This window comes from Pangasianodon hypophthalmus, chromosome 4, assembly GCF_027358585.1.
Source record: "Pangasianodon hypophthalmus isolate fPanHyp1 chromosome 4, fPanHyp1.pri, whole genome shotgun sequence".
NCBI lineage: Eukaryota > Metazoa > Chordata > Actinopteri > Siluriformes > Pangasiidae > Pangasianodon > Pangasianodon hypophthalmus.
This window is the reverse complement of record NC_069713.1, coordinates 21260568-21288500: the sequence shown is the minus strand read 5'-3', so window position 1 is coordinate 21288500 and position 27933 is coordinate 21260568. Positions and strand designations below refer to the sequence as shown.

At 39.0% G+C, this 27933-nt stretch overlaps 3 protein-coding genes across 13 annotated transcripts in view; all 3 read right to left on the bottom strand.

Annotated features, from left to right (window-relative positions):
* Positions 1-10527, bottom strand: part of ehbp1l1a (EH domain binding protein 1-like 1a) — a 44111-nt gene extending 33584 nt beyond the window's left edge. For 4 of the 10 annotated variants that reach the window (XM_053233486.1, XM_053233488.1, XM_053233487.1 and 1 more), the window contains exon 1: positions 10245-10522. In XM_053233486.1, the coding sequence (XP_053089461.1) occupies positions 10245-10348 (104 nt within the window). In that variant the 5' untranslated portion in view covers positions 10349-10522. Of the gene's footprint in view, positions 1-10244 lie in introns of all 10 variants that reach the window. The other 6 variants (XM_034304143.2, XM_053233490.1, XM_053233493.1 and 3 more) reach the window with 6 other exon arrangements.
* A 5415-nt stretch (positions 10528-15942) lies between these two features.
* Positions 15943-20531, bottom strand: kcnk7 (potassium channel, subfamily K, member 7). The gene is made up of 3 exons (XM_053233392.1): positions 19782-20531; positions 17694-18089; positions 15943-17362 (listed from the first exon to the last, which is right to left on the bottom strand). The coding sequence occupies exons 1-3, from the start codon at positions 20113-20115 to the stop codon at positions 17004-17006; spliced, it is 1089 nt and encodes a 362-aa protein (XP_053089367.1). The 5' UTR covers positions 20116-20531; the 3' UTR covers positions 15943-17003.
* A 133-nt stretch (positions 20532-20664) lies between these two features.
* taf6l (TAF6-like RNA polymerase II, p300/CBP-associated factor (PCAF)-associated factor) lies at positions 20665-27771 on the bottom strand. Of its 2 annotated transcripts, XM_026937126.3 has the most exons (11): positions 27208-27770; positions 26972-27058; positions 25118-25268; positions 24987-25037; positions 24772-24866; positions 24606-24680; positions 24099-24319; positions 22949-23081; positions 22741-22869; positions 21812-22302; positions 20665-21282 (listed from the first exon to the last, which is right to left on the bottom strand). In XM_026937126.3, the coding sequence occupies exons 1-11, from the start codon at positions 27355-27357 to the stop codon at positions 20943-20945; spliced, it is 1923 nt and encodes a 640-aa protein (XP_026792927.1). In that variant the 5' UTR covers positions 27358-27770; the 3' UTR covers positions 20665-20942. The 2 variants fall into 2 exon arrangements, with proteins under 2 accessions (XP_026792927.1, XP_053089366.1); XM_053233391.1 differs by lacking the exon at positions 24606-24680 and having other exon boundaries at positions 27208-27771.
* Positions 27772-27933: the final 162 nt, after the last annotated feature.

Here is a 27933-nt window from a genome sequence, read left to right as displayed (position 1 = left end):
TTACTCAATAAATGTATCTTAACCTTCCTTTTTATGGCCAGAATGGCTAAATGGGGAAACAACCACACTGTATCGAGTTTAGCAAGTTAGCATGTTTGCTGCGATTCTTGCATCAACAATATGAATATGCCAATCAGAAAAGAGCTTCAGATTGTGGAACAGTGAGAGCACAGAGCAACGATATAATAATTCTGATATTAAAAAAATTATCAGGGAAATCTATAGACTTTAATTATCTCTAAATTCGCTTAAAGTGCAAAGTGGCTTTTTCCGTAGTCCAAGAGCTACTTATGGTGTGTGAACCTGAACAGGATAGCTGTGCAGCATAGGTTACCATAGCAATGTAACCTGATAAAAAGTAGAAAATAGTACTGTGACAGAAAATCCAGCATAAGATCAAATTAAGCTCATATCTAACTAACCAATAAATCTTGCTTCAGGAGAAGGGTCCCTGGTCTTCCATACCTCCAATCCCCACCCCACCCAGAGTAGTGATGATCACCTAAGTATATGTTGTTTCTCAAATTTTAACAAAATTCATATTTTAGTTAGAAAATTCAGGCCTGGTGGAAGGGGAAGCGAAAGAGAGAGAGAGAGAGAGAGAGAGAGAGAGAGAGAAAGTGAGAGCAATGCTTAACAGAGCAGCAAAAACTGAAACCAACGAGGAGAGTAAAGAACCTGACAGAGCTGGTAAACCTTCTTCCCCACTGATTGATGTTAATTTGTTTGCTAGCTAGGAATGTCAAATGGGATATAAAGATACTAGATATCACACAAACCACTCACAACCAGCTCCATCCCATCAACCAAAGTCAACCAAATCACAGTTTCAGTGGTAAACACTATTAACATACTGGCTCACACTGGAGTCGGAATAAATTTTTTCATATGCCGAGATTCCTGATCAAACATGTTGCTGGCACTAAGGTGGAATTCTCTAGCCGGAAGGCCATTAACGAGTGATATCATCACAGACTAACATTTCAGTTATTGGGTTATTTATCCAGAACAGAATTAGTCCCTGTAAATGCCATAGTACTGTCTCACAAAGAAGTGTGTCATATACATGACACTTCTCAGAGGACTAGTGCTGATCTGGGATCACGTTTTGCATTGCATATCCTAGAAAATATGCAAAATAAAGACCACATCCTGGAGCAGTTCTCTTTCTCCTGTAAGCCTGTTGTATGACTTTAAATGACTGCATTGATGTCCCAGGCTCTGCTGTATAGGATTATTAATATATTATCAGCGTGTAGATATTATTTCAGTTTATGTATAAGTCCATGTTAATGCAAAAAGAAAACAGAATTTTTTAAGGTATTATATTTTCAGCTCCAACAAAATATATTCAGAAAAATTATGATTGTGATTGCTTTAATATTACACAAGAAGCTCAGTTTCTCATAAAATTTCAGTAAAATGCATCAATGAAATGTTTACCAATGTGTCTATATTATTTATTACTCTTGGTGAAATGCAATATTTTGCAAGATATCAAATATCTCACTGTACTATAACGCTGTTCGTTCATTTAATGCAATCTGTTTACGGTGAACAGAGTGGTCTGCGTGAAAATCTCATTTGAAGCACGCAGATACAACTCCACTGACGCACAACTTTACTGGGCTTCTATGACAGATTAAAGTACACTGTGTTTTAATAGCTGCAAAGAATAACGCTTTGGGTCAGATGCTCAGACGCACTGCGAGTCAATAAATGTGTGGGTTAGTTTGGGATAGAAAAAAAATCTCAACATTTATTGGACAGTGCACTCTTCGCTTGTCCCACGCTGATGTGCAGCTTCTCCATATCATGATTGAGCGACCTCTCAAAGGGGTTGAACCTCCTAACCAACTGCCAATCACTGAAGTGGTAATGAACATGACTGACATCTCAAACTTGAACATATCAGTGCTAGTCAGACTCGCAGAGTGCTCAGAGCTGCAGTAGTGGTCAGTTTCCTAATCTATAACCGATTTACACATCTACTATAGTTTGTTATTATATCTTTGTAATTGGGAAATATTGTACATAAATTGTAAGTATAAAGTTATGCTTGATTATTTGCGTTCATTTTGGAAATATTTTTGTTTATTTATAGTCACAACCTTCTTCAGTGAAATTAGCTAATTAGCTGCTTAGCTGCTTTTTACCATTACATGACAGACACTCCTAATATTGCCCTCATTTTGGAAAATTCTTTTGATGCTCTTACTTATGAGGAGAGACCAAACAGAACACACACATATACTTCATTATACCACCACACAGCTGAAAGCTTGAATCTGATTGGTTAGACGGTGTGCATTATTTTCATATAACAGCACAGCTTGCAAAGCAGTTCCGGCTGTAACATGATCTATAGATTAATATTAATGTGCTCGTTCTAATATGTTATTGTTTCCATAGTAACAACTCATACACAGGGACTTTAACCACAGATGCTCCACATAATCTTGGACTAATAATAAATAAATTTAACAAGTGTGTAGTTATTTAACAAGGTAAAAGCTATAATCATGGATGTGGTGAAATTTTTTGTTTGGAAACATTTATTTGACATTCACGGAAGGAATGTCAGTTGTAAGTGCTTTGTAAAATGACAAGCTGTGTTTTTTTTTTTGTTTGTTTTTTTTTTGAGACAGAGAGAGAGAAAGACAGAGAGAGAGAGCGATCCGATGGAGCAAGAGAGATAAACAGAGAAAAAAGAGTGAGGCTGGTGAGGGAATGACTGTTTATCGTGGCTTTAACATAAATGAGAACAGAAACTAGCTTGTCTCTTGGATTAAACATTAAATCTAACTTTAAACCATTAAGATGCACACACACTAATAAATTAAACATTGTAATCATTGGCAAATCTCTGTGGTTTGCGTGGAATAACACACTCCATATCATGCTGTTATATGAAAATAATGCACCTCAGAGGGGTAGCATCACACTCCCAGTCTGTTATTCTATACATAACAGACACCTGCCCTGCCCGTTATAAAAACCACCAGACACCACTACTGTAAATGCACACACACACACACACACACACACACACACACACACACACATCTACAAATAATGAGATGAACTGTAATGCAGTGAACTGTAATGAATTCCACTGCAATCATCCTAACACATGACCTTCCAAGAGTATTAACTTTGTGTGTGTGTGTGTGTGTGTGTGTGTGTGTGTGTGTGTAGAACTGTGTAACACTAGTGTCAAGCAGAAGGAACAGACACCAGATAGCTCTACTATAGTAGTCTTTTGTGTTTCTAGTGGAGGGTGTGGCCCTTCCGTGTTCACTCATGCTGCATCATTAAATACACACACTCACACCTTCAACACACTTTGTTAGAGAGTAGCTGGTGTATGACTTACACTGTAATGTTCCAGAGTTGCTCTTTTCCCTACTTACAGTTTATCTACTGATTGTAATTTATGCATAGAACCAAAACACACAAATCCGGTCCAGTCTACTGCAGGAAACCTGGACTACATCCATCTTCACATCAATCAGTCGTTAAAATACTGGGGAAAAATGCTGATGAGTCAATCTACCAGGACACACAATGCATCCAGACAGTAATTTCCTCTGAGCACAGGAGCAGAAGTCACTAGCTATGTGTAGCTGAGTGTAGCTATGTGTAGCTGGGCACTACATTAAAGGAAAGGTGGATGGTAAGAGCAGCAGCGGCCTCCGGGGCTCATGTTGCAGGTCACTCAACAGCAGCTGTACAAATGCGCAAAGGGCTGAGGATACTGCTGACATAATGACGACAGGGTCCAAAATAGACTGGCAAAATGGCAGCCAAGTGGATATTGAGAATCATATTAAAGCTCTGTAAATCCTTTGTAACACACATGGGAGGGAGATACAATAATAGCAATAGTAGTGTAAATAAACAACTTGGGTCAAAGATGAAAGTGGATTTCAAAACAGCAAAAAATAAAACTGCAATATTGCTAAAAAAAAATATATGCCACAGAGATGACTCTGTAATTTTATTTTAACTTTCAATGTGTAACTTCCATTCTGAATGTCAATTCTGAATGTTTATTTTTCTTATCTTTACCAGACAACAGAAAAACTATAAAAAGTGGAGTGATAATATTTATGCATATAAATATATTTCTGTAAAAGTCAGTGATGGCACTGATTCAATATCAGCAGAAAATGCTGGATCAGATGTCGGAGAGAAAAAACAGGAACCAATCCACTGAGATTCTGTAACAAGCTAACATGTTAAAGTTATACAGGTACTTTTTATTTAATGTAGTTATTTATTTATAAAATTTTTGTAAGTCATTTTGATGACTATGTATTTCTTCCTTTAGGTTAACAAATCGTATGAGCAGTCCTAACTTTGCTTACTAGATTTTTTAAAAAATCGGTATCTGACTCAAGATTTCAGTACCGTATCGACAAATAAAAAGTGGTATTGTGCCATCTGTAACAAAAAGCTGTTGGATGCCAAAAAGACCCTGATACATGAATATTGTAAAAGAAGTACATATTTAAATGAAATACATTTGCTCACTGAACATATGCACACCTGCTCATTCATGCAATTATCCAATCAGCCAATCATGTGGCAATGGGTGAGTGGAAACGCCTTGCTGATGAGTGAGGTCAGAGGAGAATGGCCAGTCTGGTTCGAGCTGACACCAAGTCTACACTGAAAAAAAGGCTCTTTGAATGTAACTATGTTATTTCAAGTGGTTGCACTAATTTTATTTGTCTACATTCAGATGTATATATGTAATAACATTTACTCATAGTTTTTTAGTTACATTACTTTAGTTATATTACTTTTTAGTTATATTACTTATTACCATATTATTATAGTTATATTAGTTATATTAATTATATTCAGTAGAATTTAGTTCAGGTGAGTAATTTCAGCTACATCTAATCATGTTCCACCTACTCGAATAAATTATGTAACTGAAGTCACAAATAAATTGTCATAAGTAAGGTTAACTAAGGCAAAATTTAAAATGTTTTTTTTTTTTTAAATTGGCAACTTTTTGCATTTGTTTTTATTTTTGAGTAAAATAAACTTCACGTCATTTTAAGCAAAATCTACTTGATTTAAATGGTTAAATAAAACAAGCCAAACAAACTTTTGCCCCCTTCTTTTACATACATTTTATATATGTCATGCAAGAAATGTAAATTGTGTAACACTGTAAAAAGTATATCAAATATCAAAACTTTAGGTCTTGTCTTCAATTGGAAATGATTTTGCAGAGCATTTAGCATTACTACTGCTGAAGGGCTAAAAACACCTTTAGGCACTCAAACCAGAAGTAGTACACCAGTGAGAACACACACGCAGTTCAGTCTTTACAAAGACCAAACTGGCAGAAACTGCCATTACTGTTTAGCCAATTCTCACGCACACACAGAGACTATGCAACTATCTGAGAAACACAGAGGATGAACTAAGAAAACTTTACAGAAATACTTGGTAAATCATTTCATAACACAAAAGCCCTAGGCCTTAAAAACAATAACACTCAAAATAAAATCAGTTTAAGGTTCCGTAGACCCATATGTAAATCAGGTTTATAAGCCACACCCACACTACAGTAGCAATATGCTGATGTGGAGAAAATGGCCGCTCTCATGATAAACGACATGGCTTAATTATTTCTAATTGACTTTAATTAATTACAATGTAATTATTTTAATGGATTTTAAAATTGCTAATTATTATTTAGTTGAACAAAAAACATTTAAGTTGAATAGACAAGCAAAATTTTATCATTGTACAATTTACTTAAGATCAAATGAATTTTTCTTCAGTGTACTTTAACTGTAATAACCACTCTTTACAACTGTCGTGAGCAGAAAAGCATCGCAGAATACATGTTGAATCTTGAAATAGAAAGGCTTACAACAACCGAAGACCACATCTGGTTCCACTCCTGCCAGCCAAGAGCAAGAATCTGCTCTGAAGTGCGCACAAGCTCACCTGACCTGGACCGTTGAAGATCGAAAAACCTGGTCGTCTGGTCTTTTGACCGACTGAATATTTGCATGAATGAGCAGGGGTATAGGTGTTCCTAGTAAAGTGACTGATGAGTGTATTTCTTAAACAATATATGCTTATATTTATCTATTTTTACATACAGCTAAATTTACGCTAATGACTAATGGCAACTAGTTTATAAATCTCTTATTATTTTATAAATTGTTTGTCCAATTTCGATTCCCAAACTTTTGTTTGTGTGCCACTGAAGAAAGTAGCATATCAAGTAATAGTCCACTTTTTAGACAAAAACATCTTGGAGGCTGTTTGGGACCTGCAGGAAACGAGAACAAGAATGCTGCAAGAGGAACTGTCAACTTCTCCAAGATGCTTGGAACAAGCTACCAGCCAATCTTATTTGCAAAAGATCTTTCCACTATATGTAAAGTGAACCTTGGTTCAATGCCAATAAAGTACCTATAAAGATTTTGCAGCTTTGATGGATTTAGCCATGCATGAGTCAGTTCTATGATATAACATGCTACTTAACATGCACAGCACTGTTTTCATGAACATTTCAAAATGCTTTGTGAAATTGGGCTAAACAATGTCATAATAACAGCACACTCCAAGTGTCGTATGTCCTCGCAAGCAGTGTCTGGTATTCACCAGTCCACATTCTACACATTCTTCTGAGTTACACAGCAGCCTAGGTCAACATTATGTAGTGTATTTGCTTATTTCTGTGTCCATATATTTGGCCTCGTAACTACTCTTTACAATCAGTCATTTGCACCATTTCACCTGGTTCAGTGACAAAAGAAGCTTAACTATAACACACTATAATCTCATCAGGATCTTTCAACATGACGCGTCTTTTGGGACAGACGTTAACGACAGTGTGCCACGTAATCAAACACTGTAACTGCTCATAATACATGACGTCTACTCTTAACATTTAGCATGTTGTAAACACTTGGATTTAGTGTAAAAAATATAAACAGGCTTAGTTAATAATGGCTCCATAAACGCAGACTTGTCCTGACGTCTAATCAGCAATCCTGACAGGCACAGCATATTGGTGGAGAATGTGAGGAGTGCTGACGCATCCTAGACAGAGGCAATTATTACACCCAAACACTTAGATCCCAAGGCAACAGAATCCTGAGGAGATGCTAGGATTTATTACTAATGAATCACTGTTAATTTAAGCCATGCATGCTACTTACTATGGACGTACTTCTGTACACAAAACACACAAATCTGGTCCTGCAAACTTTACAAACTTTACAGAGATTAGAAAGCAGTTAGGTGTGTGTCTATATTTATTTACCCTGTTTACAAAATCTATGCCACGGAACAGGCAGTGTAAATATGTTCCTCAGTCAAAACAACACTGAAGTCCGCCATGTTTTTCAAACTGTTCGTTATACAGTAAACAGAATTATTAGACTGCCTTCTCCAGGAGGGAAACATATGACACTGCCAACACATGTGACCAAAATAAGATACCTTAAACACAAGTGGGCAGGCTTTTCCTGGGAAGTGTAATGCTGCCTACACACAGCCTTCTACCAAATGAAACTCAAACATAGTAACAATATGTTGAAGTGTCTTACAGTATTGTTCCTGTCAATTATTGTCATTTATACCCAGTGCCAGTATTTCTGGCAGTGGCGTAACCAGAGAAAAAAATTCTTAGGGATGAGGAAATATACAAAATAATATCCCGATTGTGTTTCTCATCTGTACAATTAAACCGGTAATTGTGACGTGCTCATGCATTTCAGGTAGATGTCAGAGAGCAGTAGGAGTGGTGCTGACACTGATTTGTTATTTTGCCTATTCATTTAACGCATAATCTGCTGTCAAAAAATCTTTCCATGTTAATAATGTTGTCATGAAACACATTTATGACACTGAAAAAGATTAAAATAACATGTTAATAATAAAGGGAAATTACACCTTACATTATAAATCCTGATCTACTTTTTCTTACAACACAATGTATTGATATTGCAGTAGTTTTAAATGTATTAAAATCCTACCTACCAGTGAAAGAGCAATAAGATAACTTACTCCACTCTCCAAACTAAAGAATGAGGGCATTAGAAATAAGTAAGCAGTTGTGTAAAAGAACAACTGTAAGGAGTCTTTGGCATCCACCCATGTTGTTGCTGTGACTGGAAATTTCTCCTTCTTGACTAAGCTCTAATAAGGGTTCATAATAATGTCCATATTTTGTACACAGAACTTAGTAAACCACAGTTATGCACTTATAGTTGTCCATTTGTCAGATGTGTCAAGTGAGACAGAATACAGCTGTGCTTCAATCCAGCCCCAATGCTTTGCACAGTTTCTATTTTTTGACTTTTTCTTTGACTGGTCACAACTGAATGGATTTAATCCAGACCTCAACGAGTCAAAAACATGTAGGCCTCTACTTAATTTCAACTTAGACCTAATGTGTTCTGTTGGTGGATAGCTGGTGCCAATAAATAGCCAAAATATTACAGTACACATTTAAAACACTTCGCATTAGTTGGATTACATTCATAAATTAAACTGCCCTGAGGGGAATTTATTTTAAAGTGGTTCCTCACTGCAAAATGTTTCAGAATCCCTCTCCTAAATTAAATTCACTTATTATTTTGAGTGATTTTCTTAGTCAATATATCTTCCATCCTTCTTCTTCAGTGACTGTTTTACCTGGGCACAAGGCAGGAGAATTCACACCAGGTGGGACACCAATCCATCACAGGGCACCATGCACACACACATACACACACTCACTCACACCTAGCAGCAGTTTTGAATAGCCAATCCACCTAGCTGCATGTTTTGGGACAGGAGGGGCAAACCGGTGAACCAGAAGGAAACCCACGCGTACGTGGGGAGAATATATGAAACTCCACACAGACAGTAACCTGAGCTGAGGATCAGACTGAGGACCCTGGAGCTGTGAGGTGGCAACACTACAGACAGCACTACCATGCCGCCTTAATATATATTTACTTTTAATATGTTAAAAGTTAAACATTGTTGCATAATGTCAACTATATGTAAAGTTATTGTTGAGTGAGTCATGAATGAAGTCATATCAAATACATAAAGTACAGTGTACTGTGTGTATATGAAGACATACAATTCACACAAAGTCCAAAACACACAACATTAGAGACAATATTAATTAATTATGTTATTGATTGCTTTAAACTGGGTCCCTAGTGTAGTCGTCCCTAGACTAGTGGTTGGGCCATGGCGCTCTCGGGTTCGATTCCCAGCCAGGGAACTAACCCCAGCCACTGGGGTTGCACACGATGTTGCACTCCCAGTGCTGGTCCCAAGCCCGGATAAAATTGGGAGGGTTGCGTCAGTTAGATCATCTGGCATAATAACTGTGCCAAATCAAATATGCGGACCTATGATCCTCTGTCTAACGGGAGCAGCCGAAAGAACAACAACATTAATTAATTTAAAATCCCACACATTTAAAGTGTGTTGAATTGCACAGCAGATATAGCAGTAAAAGCACTGTGCACATATTACTATAATAACTGTAATGGTTTCACTGTCATAGCATGACAGACATTATAATGCATTATAGATACTGTAATAACCGTGATATAACCATGATTTTCCTATTTAAAAAATGGTTCATTTCTGTAAAGAAATACATGTTAGATAAACTGTCAGTACTACAGCTGTTGCAATGCACAACCTTCCACCAAGCAACCACAAACATGTGCAAGACAGTGGTGTGATGTAGAATGAACACAGTTTCATTTTTACTCTTACATGTGATCATGATACATATGATAAATGCTAAATACAGAAGGAGTTGATTATAAGTAATAACACTGGAGACACTGTTAGAGATGATGAGAGCCACTGACATGCTTCCACTGCAGGGTTATAAACATGTGAACATGTGAATGGCTCTCATCATCTCTAACAGTGTGTCTCCAGTGAGAGAAATCAGGCTGTTCCTGCAGGCTTATGAAAACAACACGGAAGTAAAAGATAAACACTGAGGCCAAGCCTACACTTTCTCTTAAAGACTTTATCGCAGTAAATAATGAGATTAAGGTTGGTTTAAATGAAACATCTTCTTGCTGACAGACTTCTGGTCACTGAAGGAGCCGCTGGACACCTACACACAGCTACAGGACTGACCTTTTCCTCCCCACACAAACTTTACCAAACAACTGTTTACATCTTGTTTTGTTGATAACTGATGACGTAAAGTCGGGGTTGAGTGGGCTACGTACCATTTGTTGGTGCACTCGACGGTAAGTTCGTGATAGGACGCGACAAACTGAAACTTGGACGCTCTCTTCCCGACGCGCTGAAGCCTCTTCCACACGGAGGTCATGGCTGCATTTGTACGAAACTTTGTTTTTAATATACATATACACTTGAAAATGTCCGGTAAATAAGAAAAAGCCTACATCTGAGCGAAAGAAATTGCTGTTATTCCTCTGTCCTCAGGCGCGAGCCTCTTCTCCTCGCGCTCCTCTTCTCACATGGGCAAAATGTCAAAGTGAGGCTCCGTCCCAAACAGCACACAAGCACACAAGCGCACTAGCGCACTAAACAGTAAGAGGCAGCAGCATGTCTTGTCAACTTTCTCTAATTATTGGGGAGACTTTACAATTTCTAAATGCAATAACAAGCTGTAGGAGCTACACAGAAAAGCCTGCAGTGTTGAATAAACTGACATTTTACAAGCCAAAGCCGTCCAAATTAATTTGTATAAGATATTACGTGTTTTGTTGTGTTGCTTGTTTACACAAGTACAAAACTCTACGGTAGTAGCTAGGCAACGGTTTGGGACGGAGCCCGACATGTGTGAACGCCGGACGAGGGCGTTTACAGATTAGCATCTCTGCTTTGACTGAAAATACCTGAAAATATGATGAGGCGTTTTATATTTCGACATTTAACAAGGACCTTGAGTGAATTAGTCAGAAAAAACGTCTTAATTACAGTTTTTCAAAAATGTTTGTGATGGGCTAAAGGGTTAAAGTTGAGGGTAGTGACTTACACACAGTTTTGTATATTTTACCCTGCTGAAAAAAACAGTAGAAGCCATCACAGAAATTCTAATGGTTTCCACTAAAAATACCATTATAAATCATAAGCTAACCATTAAAACCATTACCATTACCATTACTGGTCCTTAATGATATCCACTAGACATAATGCCACTAATAGAAGGCAACAAATTACCAGTAGAGACCCACAGGGACCATTAGAGTTTCCATTAAAACCAATACAATTTCCATTATAACCATTAAAACCATTTTACCAATTTTATGAGGGTTTCTATTGCTTTTTTTTTGGCACGGTATATTGGGGATTGGTTTTGAATTTTGAATATACACATACATCAGCATACTGAAAAAGACATATAATAGGAAATGCTATTTCACATCCGTTTACAGTATCTAGTATTTTTGATGGTTTCTGAGTCTTGATACCGATCCAGTGTAATTCACTGAATTAACTGATACTGTTATATCTGAACATAAAATTTGCTAGTTCTATTAACTAACCATAAATGGTGTGTGTGTGTGTGTGTGTGTGTGTGTGTGTGTCAGTGCTCTCTTGTTTCCTTGCAGGCAGTCTGAAGTTCACTATCATTATATTTCAGCAAATTCACAGAGTCATTTAGGTCCATTAAATAACCATTAAACTACATTTGCAATGGAAGGAGTGGAAGTCTGCAATGGTGTGCAGGTAAGGCCATCAGGCACATTCCCTAAGTACACTATATGGCCAAAGGTTTGTGGAAACCTGACCATCACACCCATATGTGTGTGTTGAACATCCCATTCCAAAACAAAATAGATTTAGTCCCCCTTTGCTGTTATAATAACCGCCACTCTTCTGGGAAGGCTTTCCACTAGATTTAGGAACGTGGCCATGAGGATTTGTTCATTTAGCCACAAGAGCATTAGTGAGGTCAGGCACTGATGTCAGGTGAGGAGGTCTGGGTTGCAGTCAGCGTTCCAGTTCATCCTGAAGGTGTTCAGTGGGATTGAGGTCAGGGCTCTGTGAAGGTCAATCAAGATCTTCCACTCTAATTTTGGCAAGCCGTGTCTCTATGTCTTTACTTTGTGGACAGGGGCAGTGTCATGCTGGAACAGGTTTGGGCCTCTTAGTTCCAGTGAAGGAAATTGTAATGCTACAGCATACAAAGACAATCTATACAATTGTGTGCTTCCAACTTTGTGGCAACAGTATGGGGATGAACCACATATGGGTGTGATGGTCAGGTGTCTACAAACTTTTGGCCATATAGTGTATCAGGTCAGCTCATCATTCAAAGACTTTAGAGCAACATAAAATATTTGGTCAGAGTCGTGCATCAAAATATACAGATATATGAGTTGGTATAGGCTCAGTCATAGTGAAGAGAAAATAATAAGAACTACAGAATCATATAAGGTTTTTTTAAATATCCTAATTCTGTATACCTATGGTCAGCCAGTGGGCCAAAATGAACCGTTGTTGAATTTCTTACATGGAATCCCTAATATGACTAGTAGCTTTTAACAGTGCTGTTACACATACTGTATATTTCTGTCAAATTCAGAAAGTGAAAACCAGACTTGCGTGATGTGATATATCCAACTGCAATTTCAACTGAATAATATAATCAAATGGACAGTTAAGAAAACATTTTATATCAATTTTATCTTCAGTGGAGATCAGCCGACTTACTAGAAAAAGTGATTTTTCCAGCTGTTCCCTAGTGAAATAAAGCCTGCTTGCCAGAAGCTATGGGACACAGCTGGATGTGGATGAGAAAATAAAGAACAAATATGGAGTGAGTGGGTTTGGTTAGTTCAGTATAATAGTACTGCTCCATAGTTCTGTTTCCTAGCTATTTTAGGTAATAAGGAAATGGACTTAAAATAGCCATTTCCGGAATAAAAACATCATGTTCATTCTAAAGAATTTCAGTGCTTCATTGCTATATCTTTATTTCACTCTGGAACTGTATTGATATGTACCAGGTTTTCATATCAGTGTTCTCCTGTGAGATGACTTACAGACCACAGTGCGCTGTTCACAAGATCATCTGTCTGTTGATGTTCATCAAAGATCTTCTGCTGGATAATAACCACCAAAACATCCATATTTTTCAAACATGAACTAGACATTTCTTGCAGTCCTTCTTATTTACTTAGATAAGCCAAATCAAGACAGGACTCAAGGTCTGCTTTAAATAGGTAAAATAATAACACATCTGTTTTCAGATTAAATAAGTATCACAGGAGCCAAATATTTGACCTTATAAATATAGATATTTTTAACAAAAATGCTTGACCTTTAATCTATTTAGAGTGATATGAATGGGTCAAAGTGGGTAAATTCCCCAAGCTAAGAATAACACAATGGAGCAGGCGTGAGAGAAAAAGAGAGACAGAAGGAGTCAGAGACAGATGGGATGAAGGACCCAGCGGTCATGTTGAGGTGAAAGGTCACCTTTCCCAGCAGTTAACTTCCTCTGAGTTGACAGTGTAGAAGTCATAGCACTTCCTGCTCTTTTACAGGAAGGATCACTTACCTTAAAACAACCAACAGGAAATACACTGAGAGGACAACCCTCACCAGTTCAGTACTGATGAAAGTCACCATTTTGTTTTCACATGCTTTTTGATACTGCAAGTGTATAGAATAACGTTAGGTTTATGTAAGACTCACTAGAAAAAAAAATGCATATATTATATAAGGATTTATCAAACAAAAATGGCTATGTCTTGCCAACTGGATACATAGGTCCATGGTAAAATCAAAACCTCAAAAATAAAATCCAAGTGGAAAAAAAACACACACACACCAAAACTGAATCAAATCCCAAATTGCCAAATAATACAAAAAGCTGAATTTAATAGGACACTGAGTTAAATAAGTAATTAAATAAATATTGCAAATATGGTCTAACCACCCAAAAACATATTCTATTTTTGTAAATCTGTCGTTATAATGCTCGGCAAAATAGCCAGCAATGCTCGGCTATTTTGGATTTTATTTAATTTTGGAATGCAAGGGTTTTTTTTCTATTGTATAAGCCTGTATAATGTCTTGCATGTTTCTACCTGCTCCAGTAAGGACTTTATTTTGTTCGACTATAGACATTAGACATGTACAAATTAAACATAGAGCTCCGTGCTCCAAGACTCCAAGTTACTTAGAAGGCTATTTAGGGTGTCACATTCAGCTAAGGTTTAGTCTCTGCTTCGAACATTCCAATTTTATCTTATACCCTGAGAATAAAAGTGGGGCAACTCTGGTGAAGCAAAAAAATAAATTAATAAAAAAAATCTGCATCCATAAAAACATACACTCTCCTTTCATCTCAAACTACAAAGGTGGTATATCTTAGAAAAAAAAAATATTCTTCAAGCAGCTGTAAGAGCTCACAACAATTTATCTTAAAGAGTGGAAAAGTACTTCTAGTGTTGTGGTGGTGTTGCATCAACTCTGAAAGATCAGAGCCTGCACTTAGGCCACCTTGATAAATATAGACATGCATTACAGGAGCACCTGCTAACAGTCCATCAAAATGACACGGGGTCGACTGTCAGATCTTAACAGGATCACCCATATCTCCACAGTAACATTGTATGTGTATATGCAATATAAGATAGGTGCCTAACATTAAGTATAATATAGCACGTAGTCAAGCTTGGAAAACCCCCTTCATGACAAGATGACATTAATGAGATGCTTCTTCCATTCTAGGACTTTCCCTCGTGACCCACAGTTGTTCATAACACTATCACGAGGCCAGTAATGTCCCTGCTGTCAAATCCCTATAATGAATTCCATCAGGCACAATGTGTACTTCCATTCAGGAATGGTGAAGGCATGCATTGTAGAGTCAGGGGCGGTTTTCAATTATTTTGTGTTTTAGCATTTCACAGAGATCTCTTTGAATGTCCTTCTATGGAATTTACACAAAGGATTTTCCTATCTAACAAAAAATTTAAAAGAGGTGTAGGTAAAGTAAGAACTACTATTAGCCGATTATTTATTCATCTTCAGTAACCACTTTATCCAGGATCCGAAGTCTATCCCAGCAACACTGGGAATGAGAATTCACCCTGGATGGGAAGAGAGGCCATTGCACGGCACCCTTTAGAAAGGGTGTAGCTGATGCATGTACCTGCATGTTTTTGGACAGTGGGAGGAAAACAGAGAACCCAGAGGAACCCTGTGTGAATAGACAGTAACCAGAGCTTAAGATTGAACCCAGCACTCTGGAGCCGTGAGGCAGCACTGCTACTCACAGCACCACCATGTGTCTGTGTTGAGGTCTGTGTCTGTTAGCTTTCATTTAGATCCCTAATTACCCCCTTAAGCTTAAAGATACTTAGGGATGAATGAGTGAGTGAAGACAAAAGGTGACGTTGATATCATGAAATCAAACAGGAGAAACAATCCTAATCTTAAACAAAAGTGAAAGAAACTTCCAGACAATTTTCACTGTTGAGTCTATGGGCTTTCCAGGGGACAGACTTCACTGACAGCACACCGTTTTAAGAGTATGTGATCTCATCTGTTCATTATGCAGGCAGGAGTGTTTATGTCAGGCTGGATGAGTCGAGGCAGAGCCATCAGTGCTGGGCACAGTCTCTGAGTCACCGTGCCATCTCTCCTCACACCCACCCACACACACACACACACACACACACACTCTCTCTCTCTCTCACTCGTGTGCTTGTGCTCACACCCTGGCCTCCAATCTATTGTGTCACTGTAGGGCAACATGATGAGGCTCAACACAGAAAACTACAACTTGAAGCACCACAATATGAGGAACACCTCATCAGGATGTGAGGCATCTAGCAAATTTCATAACTAAAAGGAACAGCCAAAGAATTGTTGTATAATCATTTGGACATTTGTATTGTTTAATTTGCCATAAAGCCATCATTCCCTTTCTTCTTCTCACCTCATACAAGTGATCTAAATAACATTTGGTCTTTTTTTTTTTTTTTTTGGATATTTCATGTTTTGTAATATGTAACATCTTTTAAAAATATTCCATTTTATGGATGGCTTCAATTTGCATTAGCATGAACACTGTGAGCAGGCTTCCATCTAGTGGCTGAGAGTTTTCTAACTCAACTCAGAAAATTCAGAAAAAAGATTACAGAATAAAAAGATGAAAGAATAGAATATTTTACAAATGTGCAGCAAAACACATCAATTTGTTTATTTAAACAGCCCCAAGTGAGTTTTAATCCATTACAGGGAAAACAATATGGTACAGCAGGGCTTGGAAAAATGACAATTTACTAATGATACACTTTTTACAGTGTTGGTGATTTTATAAACCACTGAGTCTCTGAGCTATAATAAATCGTTGTTATAAACCATTGTTATTCACTGTAAGCTTGTAAGATTGCTGAGGTGGTTTTGCCATCTCGCAACCCTCGCAAACGTCATTGCTTGGGCCTTTAACTGCCTCAATTTCTGTACCAATTTTGTACCATCTTTTCCTCATTAAATAGTTTAATTGTTTTGTGACTGTTGGATAAGAAAATAAATCACAATGCCATATTGCCACCCCTAATGTACTGGAGTTCAACTCTTATAGCCTTAGGCACAACAAAAATGTTCTGAAATTACTAACTCCAGAACTTCTCTACACACTAAAAGAAAATTTTCAAACATATTACAAGTTTACTCTGAGCATCTGTATATATTTATGCAGTTAATTTAATAATGTATTGAAGAATGTCTCTATTGTTTGTGCTCATAATGGGATTGAAACTTTAAATGGAAAATAAAGTATGAAGTATTTTCTTTAACAGCGGGGAACCGATTTTGATGCAGACAACACTTATTTCAGGAAATTCCTAAAATTCCTGTATAATCTCCAACACTCTGGCAATGACTGCAGGCAGATAAATCCTTGAGATTATCAGAGTGTCAGAGGTGCATCAGGCAGGATTTGGTTTAAAGCCCAGGAACGAGTAACAAGACAGATGTGCATTTGACTTTGGTAATCAGTTGTTTTGATCAGCTGGGTCTGGATCAGTGTCTGGCTGATGTGGAGGACGCACGGTCTTCTTGTAACTTGCCACTTGTGGCGTGAATGGTGTACATGCATCCTCCACAGAAGGGGTTGGTGGTAAGTCAGATATGCGGTGTGAGATGATGGAGATAGGAGGCTTAAACTGGACGTCCGCTGTTGGAATATCATGGCTGTCTGGCCATTCACTGAGCGCCTGCTCATCAAGATCATCTTCTTTTAGTGAGGCTGCTGTAGACCCAACAAAGAGACGCACCAAGGCCTGCACTTGCTGCAGCTTCCAGAAGCTCTCCATAACAACCAGCAAGACAACAAGACCGAGCACCAAGTAACCTGAGGAGAAAATTATATAAGTTTATGTATGTATAGGGTTTTGAAGATGTCAACATTAGAATGTTAATCATTACACAAGGTGGTCTACATTTGTGTTAACAAGTAATTGTGATGCATAACAATCTAAATAAAACTTGCTGAACATGACAAGTGCTTATGCATATCTACTTGTAAAAGGCTTCCTTTTTTACATGATTGATCCAGATGTCTACGAATCAGACCATGGCAGTATATTTTAGGTTTCAGGAAATAAACCAGGGTAAACTGAGAGCTTACTTAACAAAGGTTGGAATAAGCCATAGCTACTGAATAATACCCTTCCTGGACTTACAGGAAGTGGCGAATTCCAGTGCTTGCCGTGCAGCCCAACTGTGCGTCTGTCCAGGCAGATAATCTCCCAACCCGATGGTACTGAGCGAAATGAAGCAAAAGTAGAATGACTCTAGAAAGCTCCAGTCTTTCTCCAACAGACAGAGACTGACAGCAGGCAGCAGGAAGAACAGTGTCGCTGTGCTCGCCGCTAATATTCCGCAGTAAATCAGGGCCGCCTTGTTGCGAGACAGACCCCAGTAGATCTGAAGGTGGCGTATGGGAGCATGACTCAGTCTGGGCACCAGGGCATGGGTGATGCAGGAGAGCAGGAGGAAGGTGAGAGGAATACCGAAGACACAGTAAAGCATACAAAACACTCGGCCCTCATCTGACAGTGGAACAGTGGTACCATAACCTGCATATGCACAACAGAACTGTTAACAAACACTTACCTTGGTAAGTCTACATTTGAAGGGGAAATAATTTGATTATTCATAACGTGATATACTGACAGCTCTGATTTGTCAGACGAATAATGGTGTTAAAAACCTGGAAAAAAATGCATCCTCACAACTCATCCCATATTAAAGACCCCATAACATTCCAAAGTGATTCTTTTCCAAAAGTGTTCACTGAAGGAAAACAGGATGTACTTACTCACCACACACCACCAAGAAGAAAAAAAATGACTTCCACTGAGCTGTCTCTTTTAAAGGCCCATTAAATATAAACAATAAATGACTGTGGTTGCAGTGATTTATACCGGCCTCCAGTGTAAAGCATTTCGACAGCTGGAGTTATCCAACCCAAGAGGGTTTGAAAAGCATACACTGTGGGTAGGGCACTAGGACCTCCCTACTGAAAAAAAAAAAAAAAGAATAGAAAACCTCATAGAATTTATAATGGTTTTAATGGTTATAATGGGAATTGTATTGGTTTTAATGGAAACTCTAATGGTCCCTGTGGGTCTCTACTGGTAATTTGTTGCCTTCTATTGGAGGCATGTTATGTCTGGTGCATACCATCAAGGACCCATAATGGTAATGGTTTTAATGGTTAGCTGATGGTTTGTAATGGTATTGGTAGTGGAAACCATTAGAATTTCTGTGATGGTTTCTCTTGTTTTTTTCAGCAGGGCTGGGGGAGGCCACAACCGCTTTAAGTCTTCTGTTTAACTCCTAACAGCTGGGGTGGTGAATAACACCTGGGTTCCTTTCGTGCTCATGCGCGCACACACACACACACAAACCTTCAACAAAGTCACGTTGTGAGAGTGTGACGTAGTATTTGTTATAAATACTGTTGTCATACGGCCATCGTTCCTTTTGTCCTTTTCCTTTTTGTCCTCATACACATGTAGACATTGGAGCTATCAATGTAACAGCTTGTGACTAAAGTCGGGGTTCCAGGTCTCCTGTTCTCCAAAGCTGGGGTTAGACTGCTGTCATCTCCTGTCACTTCTAACATCTCTTTACAACTGTGGTGTGTTTATTTACTTTATTTTATTTTAAGGAAGTAAACTTAGTGTTTAATACAAGCTATGCAGAGACGTAATTGCTCTTTACCAACTTGACCATATTGCCTATTGCTATTCATCAAGACCAGACATTCTAAGGCCATTTAAAAAAAAATCTCCTAGTTGTGCATCCCCATCCCCCAGACTCTCCATTTCTTACAGTATATACTGTGTATACTGTATACTGTAGGCAGATCTTCCTCCTTACCCTGTTTGTTTATCACCATCTACACATATTTTAGATCTTGTTTTGGATTTCACAATTTACAAAGTATATATAACGGCTGATTTTGCAGTGTTAGCTTTGCTGAGAGAGGCTTTGAACAGTAATGTGATTTAATGTAATTTGAAATGCATCACATATTAAATGATTAAAACTAAACGATGTGTCACTGTGCACAAGCCCTGAACATATGAGCCTGTGTATGATAGTGGAAGTTCTAGTAGCTTATTTCCGCCAATTAAAGAAAAAAACATTTGTTAAAACAAGGTTTCTAGAAATTATGACTCTCAAAATAATGAGACAGTGTCTAGAAATTCACTTATAATAATGCCATAATTTTGAGGTTTGTTCTGTACTCTGTGGCTCACCTGTAGTCGTGAGAAAAGTTATGACGAAAAATAACGATGAAGTGAAGTCGAAGTTATACTCGTCACTGTCAGCTTTTAGAGTTACCCCACGTTTTCCAGCAAAGAGCACCTTCTTCAGTAAACGATCCAAACTACTTTCTTTCACACACTGGTTGTTTTCTAAAAACCTCACCCGAAGTTCATGTACTTCAGCAACAAGTGAATTCTGCTCAGGTTGCTCAAGCACCATGAAAATAACTGCACCAATAATCATGTAGAGGAGATAACAGAGAAGCAAAAAGGTGAAAGCGTAACTTCGGCAAAAAGTCAGCACAGAATCTGCATTTTGAGCCATAATCCGACCTGATCAAGAATAGGCTTAGTACTGCTCTGTTCTGAATGTAACCAAACCCAGTCTAAAGCTCTCAGCAAGGTGCTGAATATTTAATGAACTCAGCAGCACAAAGAAGATCAGGATTACCTGACAGAGCAGGGCTGGTCTGTTCCCTCAGTCATAACATGTTCTCAACTAGGTCAAGAATCTTAAATCTCCATGTACATTAAAAAAAAAAATTACTCTACATTAGACTTCATGCTGTCTGTCCAATATAAATGTGATAAGAAGTCTTGAACCATCTTAAACTACACTTTTAGAAAAGGGCCATGCATAGGTTTTTCAAAGATCTCTTGGTTTTCTAAAGGGTTCAGGTTTTAAAAACTCTTTCTGAAACATTCTGTTGTAGGGTTCTACAACGGAGCAACCAAAGAACACTAAAGGATTATAGATTTAATCATTTCAATCTAAGTTGTTACAATAACTGTGCAAGAGATGTAGAGGGAAAAATGGAAAGAAAAAACATCTTTTTTTAATCACTTGTTCAAGTATGAGACAAAACAGACAGCCTCACAGTGTGCATGGCTTTATTTTACAATATTTCCACTTACATGATACAACGTCTTGAAAGACAACCAACAAAAAAGTATTTCACAAATAAATCTAACTGCTGGTATTAAGGTCATGGTGTGTTGAAAAAAACATGTCTGTGGTCAGCCTAAGAACAGTTATGCAGCTGTTCTTTCTAAATCTAGTGCTTTAAAGAGTTCAAGGGGGAAACAGTTCATGAGGAAGCTTAAGTAGCTGGTTCCACAGTACAACCAGCCAACCCAGTGTCTCTGTGTGCCTTAAAGAGGCAGATACAGTGAATAATGAGAGCACGTCCAGCGCCTCACTGGTTTGCTCACTCTCCCGATGACTGGCAGTTTGTGGGCGTAGGCCCGTGGAGGAAGGGAGCTGACGGATGGAGTTGGAGTGAAGCTCGTCTGGAAACGTCGTCCCTGGCATCGCCGGCCCATCTGTCGCCCACCAATCAAAAAGGAGAAGGCTGGAGGCCCCACCTGGGAAGGCAGGAAACGAGCTTTTGGGAAGATGTCTCTTGACTGGCTGGCAGAACGCCCTGGACGGGAGGAGGACCTGGAACGAGGGACTGCGGATGAGGAGGAGGAAGAAGAGCGTGCCAGAGACCTGTATGTCAAAAGCAAAAAGAGAATTTGATAATTCCCCAGATATCTTGACTCCTTCAATGACGTTTCAAAAATTATACATAAATATATACAGAATATACTGTATATATGTATGTATTTTAATTTGTAGATGTATTAATCTAACATAGGGCTCTTGGACTCCTCTAACTGTAAAAAGAAAAACTCCACTGACCCTCTCAGACTTATCTGATTAGCATAATCCAACAATTCAAATATTAGTTTCATTATGTAAGTGTGTACAATAATATTTTGTACTTTTACATAAAATATATTTTTAATAGCTTTCCATTTACACATTGTTAATTATTTTATTGACATGATTTCCATCACAGTAATAAATAAATAAATAAAGTAAACTGAGAACTAATGTATGTAAAACATGACAAAAACATCACACCCTATATCTCAAATAAAATATCAGGCAACAGATCAAACTATAAAGCAGTCATGTTTCAAATTTAATGATGTGGGCCCATTTGCTTCTGCAGTAGACCTTCGTCTGTACATACCTCCCTGATGCAGTAGCACCCAGAGTAGGTGGTACAGTCTCAGTACGTGGGCTTCCATCTGGTCTGGGGCTGAGGTTCATGCTAGCAGTGAGCTGTGGCATCTTGCGTGTGCTCTCCATGCTGCCTGCGCCACTCCCCGACTCTTTCCTGGCATCAGAAGGTTGCACTGGGGCTGCAGGTGGTGCACTGCCTAATGCAGGCCCTGTGCTAAAACGCACAGCCAAACTGTCTCCAAAGAAGGAGTAGAGCTCACAGTACATGGCAGGCAGAGAGACAGGGGTCCACTCCTCCCACTGGCATCCTGTTCCAGCTGCCTGCAAGTGGCTTGCGATACCCAGAGGGGCTTCAGAGAGGGGTTCAGGAGGGGGACTGAGGCCTGGTGAGCTCTCTCTGAAGCACATCCCTCCTCCCGCAGAACTCTGAAGAGCAGCTGGACCCCCTTCTGCAGTCAAACTCACAGCTTTCATTTTTAGCAGACGCTCCACCGCCACCTGGTGGACAGGAAGAGAGTTTTATAGTTTCAAGAAGCACAAAAGAGATGTCTCATAGACCAAGCCTATGAAGTAGAAAAGTGTGACTTTAAGACATTACAAGATTTCCAATCAAATGTTAAGAAAATAAAAAGTAAATCCATGTGTTTTTCAATAAAATACTGTTATGAGATTATTTTAAAAGAACACAAAGTCATGAAATCTAAACAGCACCAACCAAAAAACATGTCAAATAATACACTATCGACAATACTGTAGTTGACAGTAGTATGATATTTTGTAATGGATATTTTGTAATATTTTGTGATGCAGGGATCTCACTAGGAAATTCAAAATTCAATTGGCATAAAAATATATGTACGGAGATTCCACTATAAATTTCCATTCCATGCATTCCTGGATCAAACTAAAACTGAATAAAAATCACACTAAACTTACCAGAATGGCTCCATAGACTTTGTGCCCATCTGCTTTTACTTGCGCATTAGAGACAGAGTAATCATCCAGCACGGCTTGCAGATTCGCCCAGTAGGCAGGCAGGTGGGGATACAACACACGCTCTACAGCCTGCAGCAAACACAAATACACTCGTATATATGCACAGCTCGGAGCATTACACGCGCGCCTTAATGTGTGTGCAAGTTACCTTCCAGCCGAGAGCGTGCAAGCCGACCACAGCTCCATAGTGAGAGCAAAGAGGACGCACTGGGTCTGACAGGACTTTCTGCAGTGACAACAGAATCTGACGGTACAATCCACTCACCAGATCACCGTGAGTCCTATCCCAAAAAACACAGAAAACCTTCACAATCAAAGCAGATAGATAAATAACATTAATACATTAAGATGAAATGCACCGGACTCTGTATTCATACACGTTTGTCTTCATAACTTATTGTGGTTGTGATTATTTGTGCATTTCCAAAGTGTTCTGTTCACCTTGAATATTATTTTGCTTAATTTACCAAAAGCTGGTCTGGATATTCACTGGCACATATAATTCAATCCACACAGTTTGAGAGCCGAACCATTTTACAAACAACTGTGTTCCTCTTGAGAACACACTATGGTGTGATGTGGCCTGACATGAAGCAGAAGTTGATCACTTATGTTGTAGCAGCAATAAACACTTGTTCCCTCACCGATCTCTTTTTTTTCCTCTCTCTTACTTAAGTTACATAAGTTACTGCGACACAAGAATGCAGCTTGCTACAGAATGTAAAAGAGAAAATGCAAAGCACCCACCATGAAACTTTTCCCACAGCAGAAAACATACAGCTTTACCTCTTACTTTTATAATGCACTGAAAGTGGTGACTCCTACCAAAAATCCTGAATAAACATCTCCTCACAGAATACTTCAGCATATCAACAATTACGTGTTTTAATGTGTTTATCGGTGCATCCCTCTACCATACAAGTCCCTGTGTCTATTACTATAGAAACAATAACATATTAGAGCAAGTGCATTAATGTAAACCTGTGATTTGCCTTCTAGTCTGAACTACTGTCAGAACTGTGCTGTTGTAGAAAATTAATCAACACTTTCTGACCAATCAGAATCGAGAATTTAACAGTGCTGTGGTATTATCATATTAAATTGTGTATATCTTCTAGTGCATATTTCTTTTAGGTAGTAGTTCAAAGTAAGAGTTTTTAGCATTAGCAATGCTACTCCTATTCAGTCTGCTAGTAAAATGACTTCCAAAAGCTTTGATTCCATGTTATGAGGGTAATATGTCTTTTGTCTGTGTGTGCAAATGTACAATGTGAATGTGGTAGTAGTATATGATATACCAGAAGATATGGCTGAGAAGCAGAGCAGCGTAGTCCCTCAGGGTCCAGTGGTCATTGAGTGGATTAATAGATGCGGCAAGTGGCTCCAGGATGCAGTACATAACGCTGGAAACCAGACTGCGCACATAGGAGCCAAGATACAGGTATGGGTTCTGAACCAGACTCTTCACCATGTGCAACAGCCGGTTCAGCTGATCCAGATCATGACTTACAGACTTCACCTAATGGGGGTACATGATGGTTCAGTGATTATAAAGACAGACTAATCCTAGACTCTATTTCACCATGCTTTTGCTTCAACTAGTAAGTGGAGACATCTGACTGGCAATTATGCTTGGAAGAACGACCACAAGGTCAGAATAACATTATCATATATCATATAAATATTATCATATATAGTTAGTTAATTCACTTAACATATCAGTGTGTCCAAAATTCTGCCCTGCATAAATACCCCTTAATTCTTACACTTGATCCCAAATACATTTTAATAGGAAAGTCCCATACCCCACTGATGACATAAACAAAATAAGGCAGGAGAGCGGCAATCTTGGAGTTGGACTGAAGATCCATTAAAGCAACCTGGTGTTTTCAAAAAGGAGATTTTAGCTGATGCTTTTATCAGAGCAGTGCTGTTATTTTGATCAGTCTTCATGCTGACAACAGCTCATACCTTCATAAGATGTGGATCCTCTCCTAATATGGCTCTAGTGATCTGCTGGTAATACTTGAGTAGGTCATCTGACAGAGACTGTACAGCACTGGGGACTGAGGAGGGAAGACTAGTCACGCCACAGTAAACCACGCTCTGTTCTTTAATTTTAAGATGTAAGCCTTAGAAACCATTCAACAGGAAATCTTATGAATTAAACCAAAACTGTATTTCACCTGTGCCCTGAGGTTCCAGATTTCCTTTTCCATCGAGATAAGACACATGCACTATCAAAGAGACATAAGAGTCAGAACAAATCTAAACATCCTGTATAATATCCAGACTGGGAATGGTCAAAGTGTTTTACCTCGCACTGTTGTCTCAGCACATCCCTTGGGAATGTTGGTGGCAAGAGCCAACTCGACCAGGTTAACCTCTCGATCCTCAACAAAGAAAAGATCGCCCTCTTTCAGCGGACGGAATGGTACGGCATCTTGGGCACCGTAACCGCAAATAACCTAAAAGAGAGAAAGAAAAGATACATGAAACCGAAGAAAACCATTCATCCCTCTTCCGTATCGCTGACCATACACAGGATCACAGGGTAGCCTGGAGAGTATCCCAGTGAACCTGGGACACAAAGTAGCGGACATCCTGGACCAGGTGCCAACCCATCACAGGGCACGATCACACATAAACTACGTCTTTTGGACTGGGGGAGGAAATTGGAGTACCTGGAGGAAACCCCCAAAGCACGATGAGAACATTCACACTCAACAGGGTGGAGGGGGGGATTTGAACTCCTGGAGGTACAAGGCAAACATATTAACCACTAAGCCACTGTGCCCCCCACCGGAGAAAACAATTTATCAAGGCTAAGGTTATAAATCCAGGATAGTATATTAGGTGCATGGCTGCAATACAATTATAACTGGGTTCATATGACTTTCCAGTTTTCAAGAAGCACATGAGAGATGTCATTCACCAAACAGTGGCAGTGGGTGACAAAGATAAGCATTAGGTCTATGTAGATGCAAGTACACACCTCTGGGGTGATTTCACTGTCATCATTGTGCCAAACTGAGTGTTTTTTTTTTTTTCTTTTCAAACTGAGGCTGCTAATAGAGCCATAAATGTTAAACTCATATTATAATTCCACACTGCATATAAAATATCTGAGGGCCTGCTGCTGCATAAATCCCTGCTGAAATATCCATCTTAGGCTGTTCAGCCATCGTCTGCCAAAATACACTGCAGAGACCATTGCTGCGTCTCAATTCGCCTACTATCCATCCTAAATAGTAACCGAGATTAGAATTAAAATCGTAAATCGTACTATATTGGAATGAGTATCCCAAAGGTACCCAGATGGTCTACTATTTCTGGTAGATTTTCGAAGTGTGGGACCGTGGACACTTTTTCAGCTAATATAGCCCAAAACTCCTTGCGCGAGGCAGGAGTTGTTTTGTGACGGTTTGCTTTGCCAAATTCAAGGATGCATTTTGGAGAGGTGTAAATGAAATGTGGAAAAATAAATCAAGGGAATGGTAAATTAAATGATACAGTATAAATTATATGAGGAATAATAAATGAAGAAAAGCTGAAATGCAGTGAGGAGTTTGTTTACGGTCACAGTGTTCTCTTCCTTTACATGACGTGTTAGTATGTCCCAGTACTTGCATACTCTTTTGCTACACACTCAAAAGTATGTACTTCTTCACAAAAAAAGTACATACTTTTAGTGCTTAGTATAAGTAGGCGAATTGAGACGCAGCACGTCTTTGCCAACTGATGTTATTTTCCAGCTTCTCTATTACTTGACTAAATAGACCAAGAAATGGTTGAGATATTTATATTTCTAATTGCTTTACTGTGTTTTTATTCTCTACGCTCAGATTGGCATCAGTTTTGGCAGCTGAGAGCTGGACTAAGCTGGATTTGATAAACTTGATGCCTACAGAGGTGGGATTGTAAGTTTTATTTGTTGCAGCATGTTTTGTACTAGAACAACTTAAGGTCTCAAGAAAATATACTATTTGTACGATATGTACAAGTTTTCTACCAAAATATCCCATACAGCCACTGGTTCCAAACACTAATGTCTTACTTTATGCTCTTCATGAGCACTTTTCAGTAAACAAAAATGTTCTTTTCTAGGTTTTCCATGACTGAAGCACATCTGAGGCACCTCACATAGGAGAGATGTGTCGTGGTACTTTACCTCAGTGTTGCTCCAGCGCAGTCCTCTGTTGAAGTCCTCTACAGTCAGTTTGCGTCTCTTGGCGTGTCTCATGAACTGTGAGCTGTTCTGAGGTAAAAACGTGAGAAATTCATATAAAGTCACTTTTTTTCCACTTGCCAGACGTACGTTTCCCGTGAGTTTCATGTTTATTCGTGCTAAATGCATGTATATGCGTGTGAAGTGAGGGTGTGATGGTGTTTAGGATGGATGTTTACCTGTGTCGCTTCTCTGAGGCGGTAACACACGTCCTCGGCGAGCATCGAGGCTAACTCCTCACCCAGCTCGACCCCGGCGCTCTCCGCCATCAGTCTGATGGAGTCTCGGGATACTTCAGCGAAACGACGCTCTTCTCTACTCTCAGTCATCTTCACGATAAGCGTCCAAACGCAAACACGGTCAGCTTTTCAGCTTTAATAAGGTGCTAACGTAGAGCATCACATAAGGAGAGCAGGCGCTGTGCTAGCTAGCTAGCTCATGAACCGCGCGCGAGCTTGTTATATACACACACAGGCACTATATAGACCAACCAGGAGTTTATAAATGTGTAAAGAAAAACCCCAGAAAAGTACCCCAAGACAGCAGCTACACCGAGAAATTCACTGCTTTTAACAACGCTAGTTAATCTGGTAGCTTTTCACCCGTCTTATTAGTCAGGGTTCGGATATTAGGAAATACACGAACTTCTTGCTGTCTATTTGCCAAGTTAATCTCTACCTTTTAGCTTTCGATGTGCGCCATATTCCATCACTTCAAAATAAAAGACCTGATTGGTTGCAAGTCTGCGCATGCGCACGGAGGGTGCGTGTAATGAACGCACACACTGCTAACCGTAGCCCTGGAGTAAACCCAGTGTTCTGCCTGTTCAACACTCCTGGGTCAACTAATCAACAGCCCTTCCTGAGTTGATGTGGGTGTGTTACAGCAGGGAACCCACTAAAATG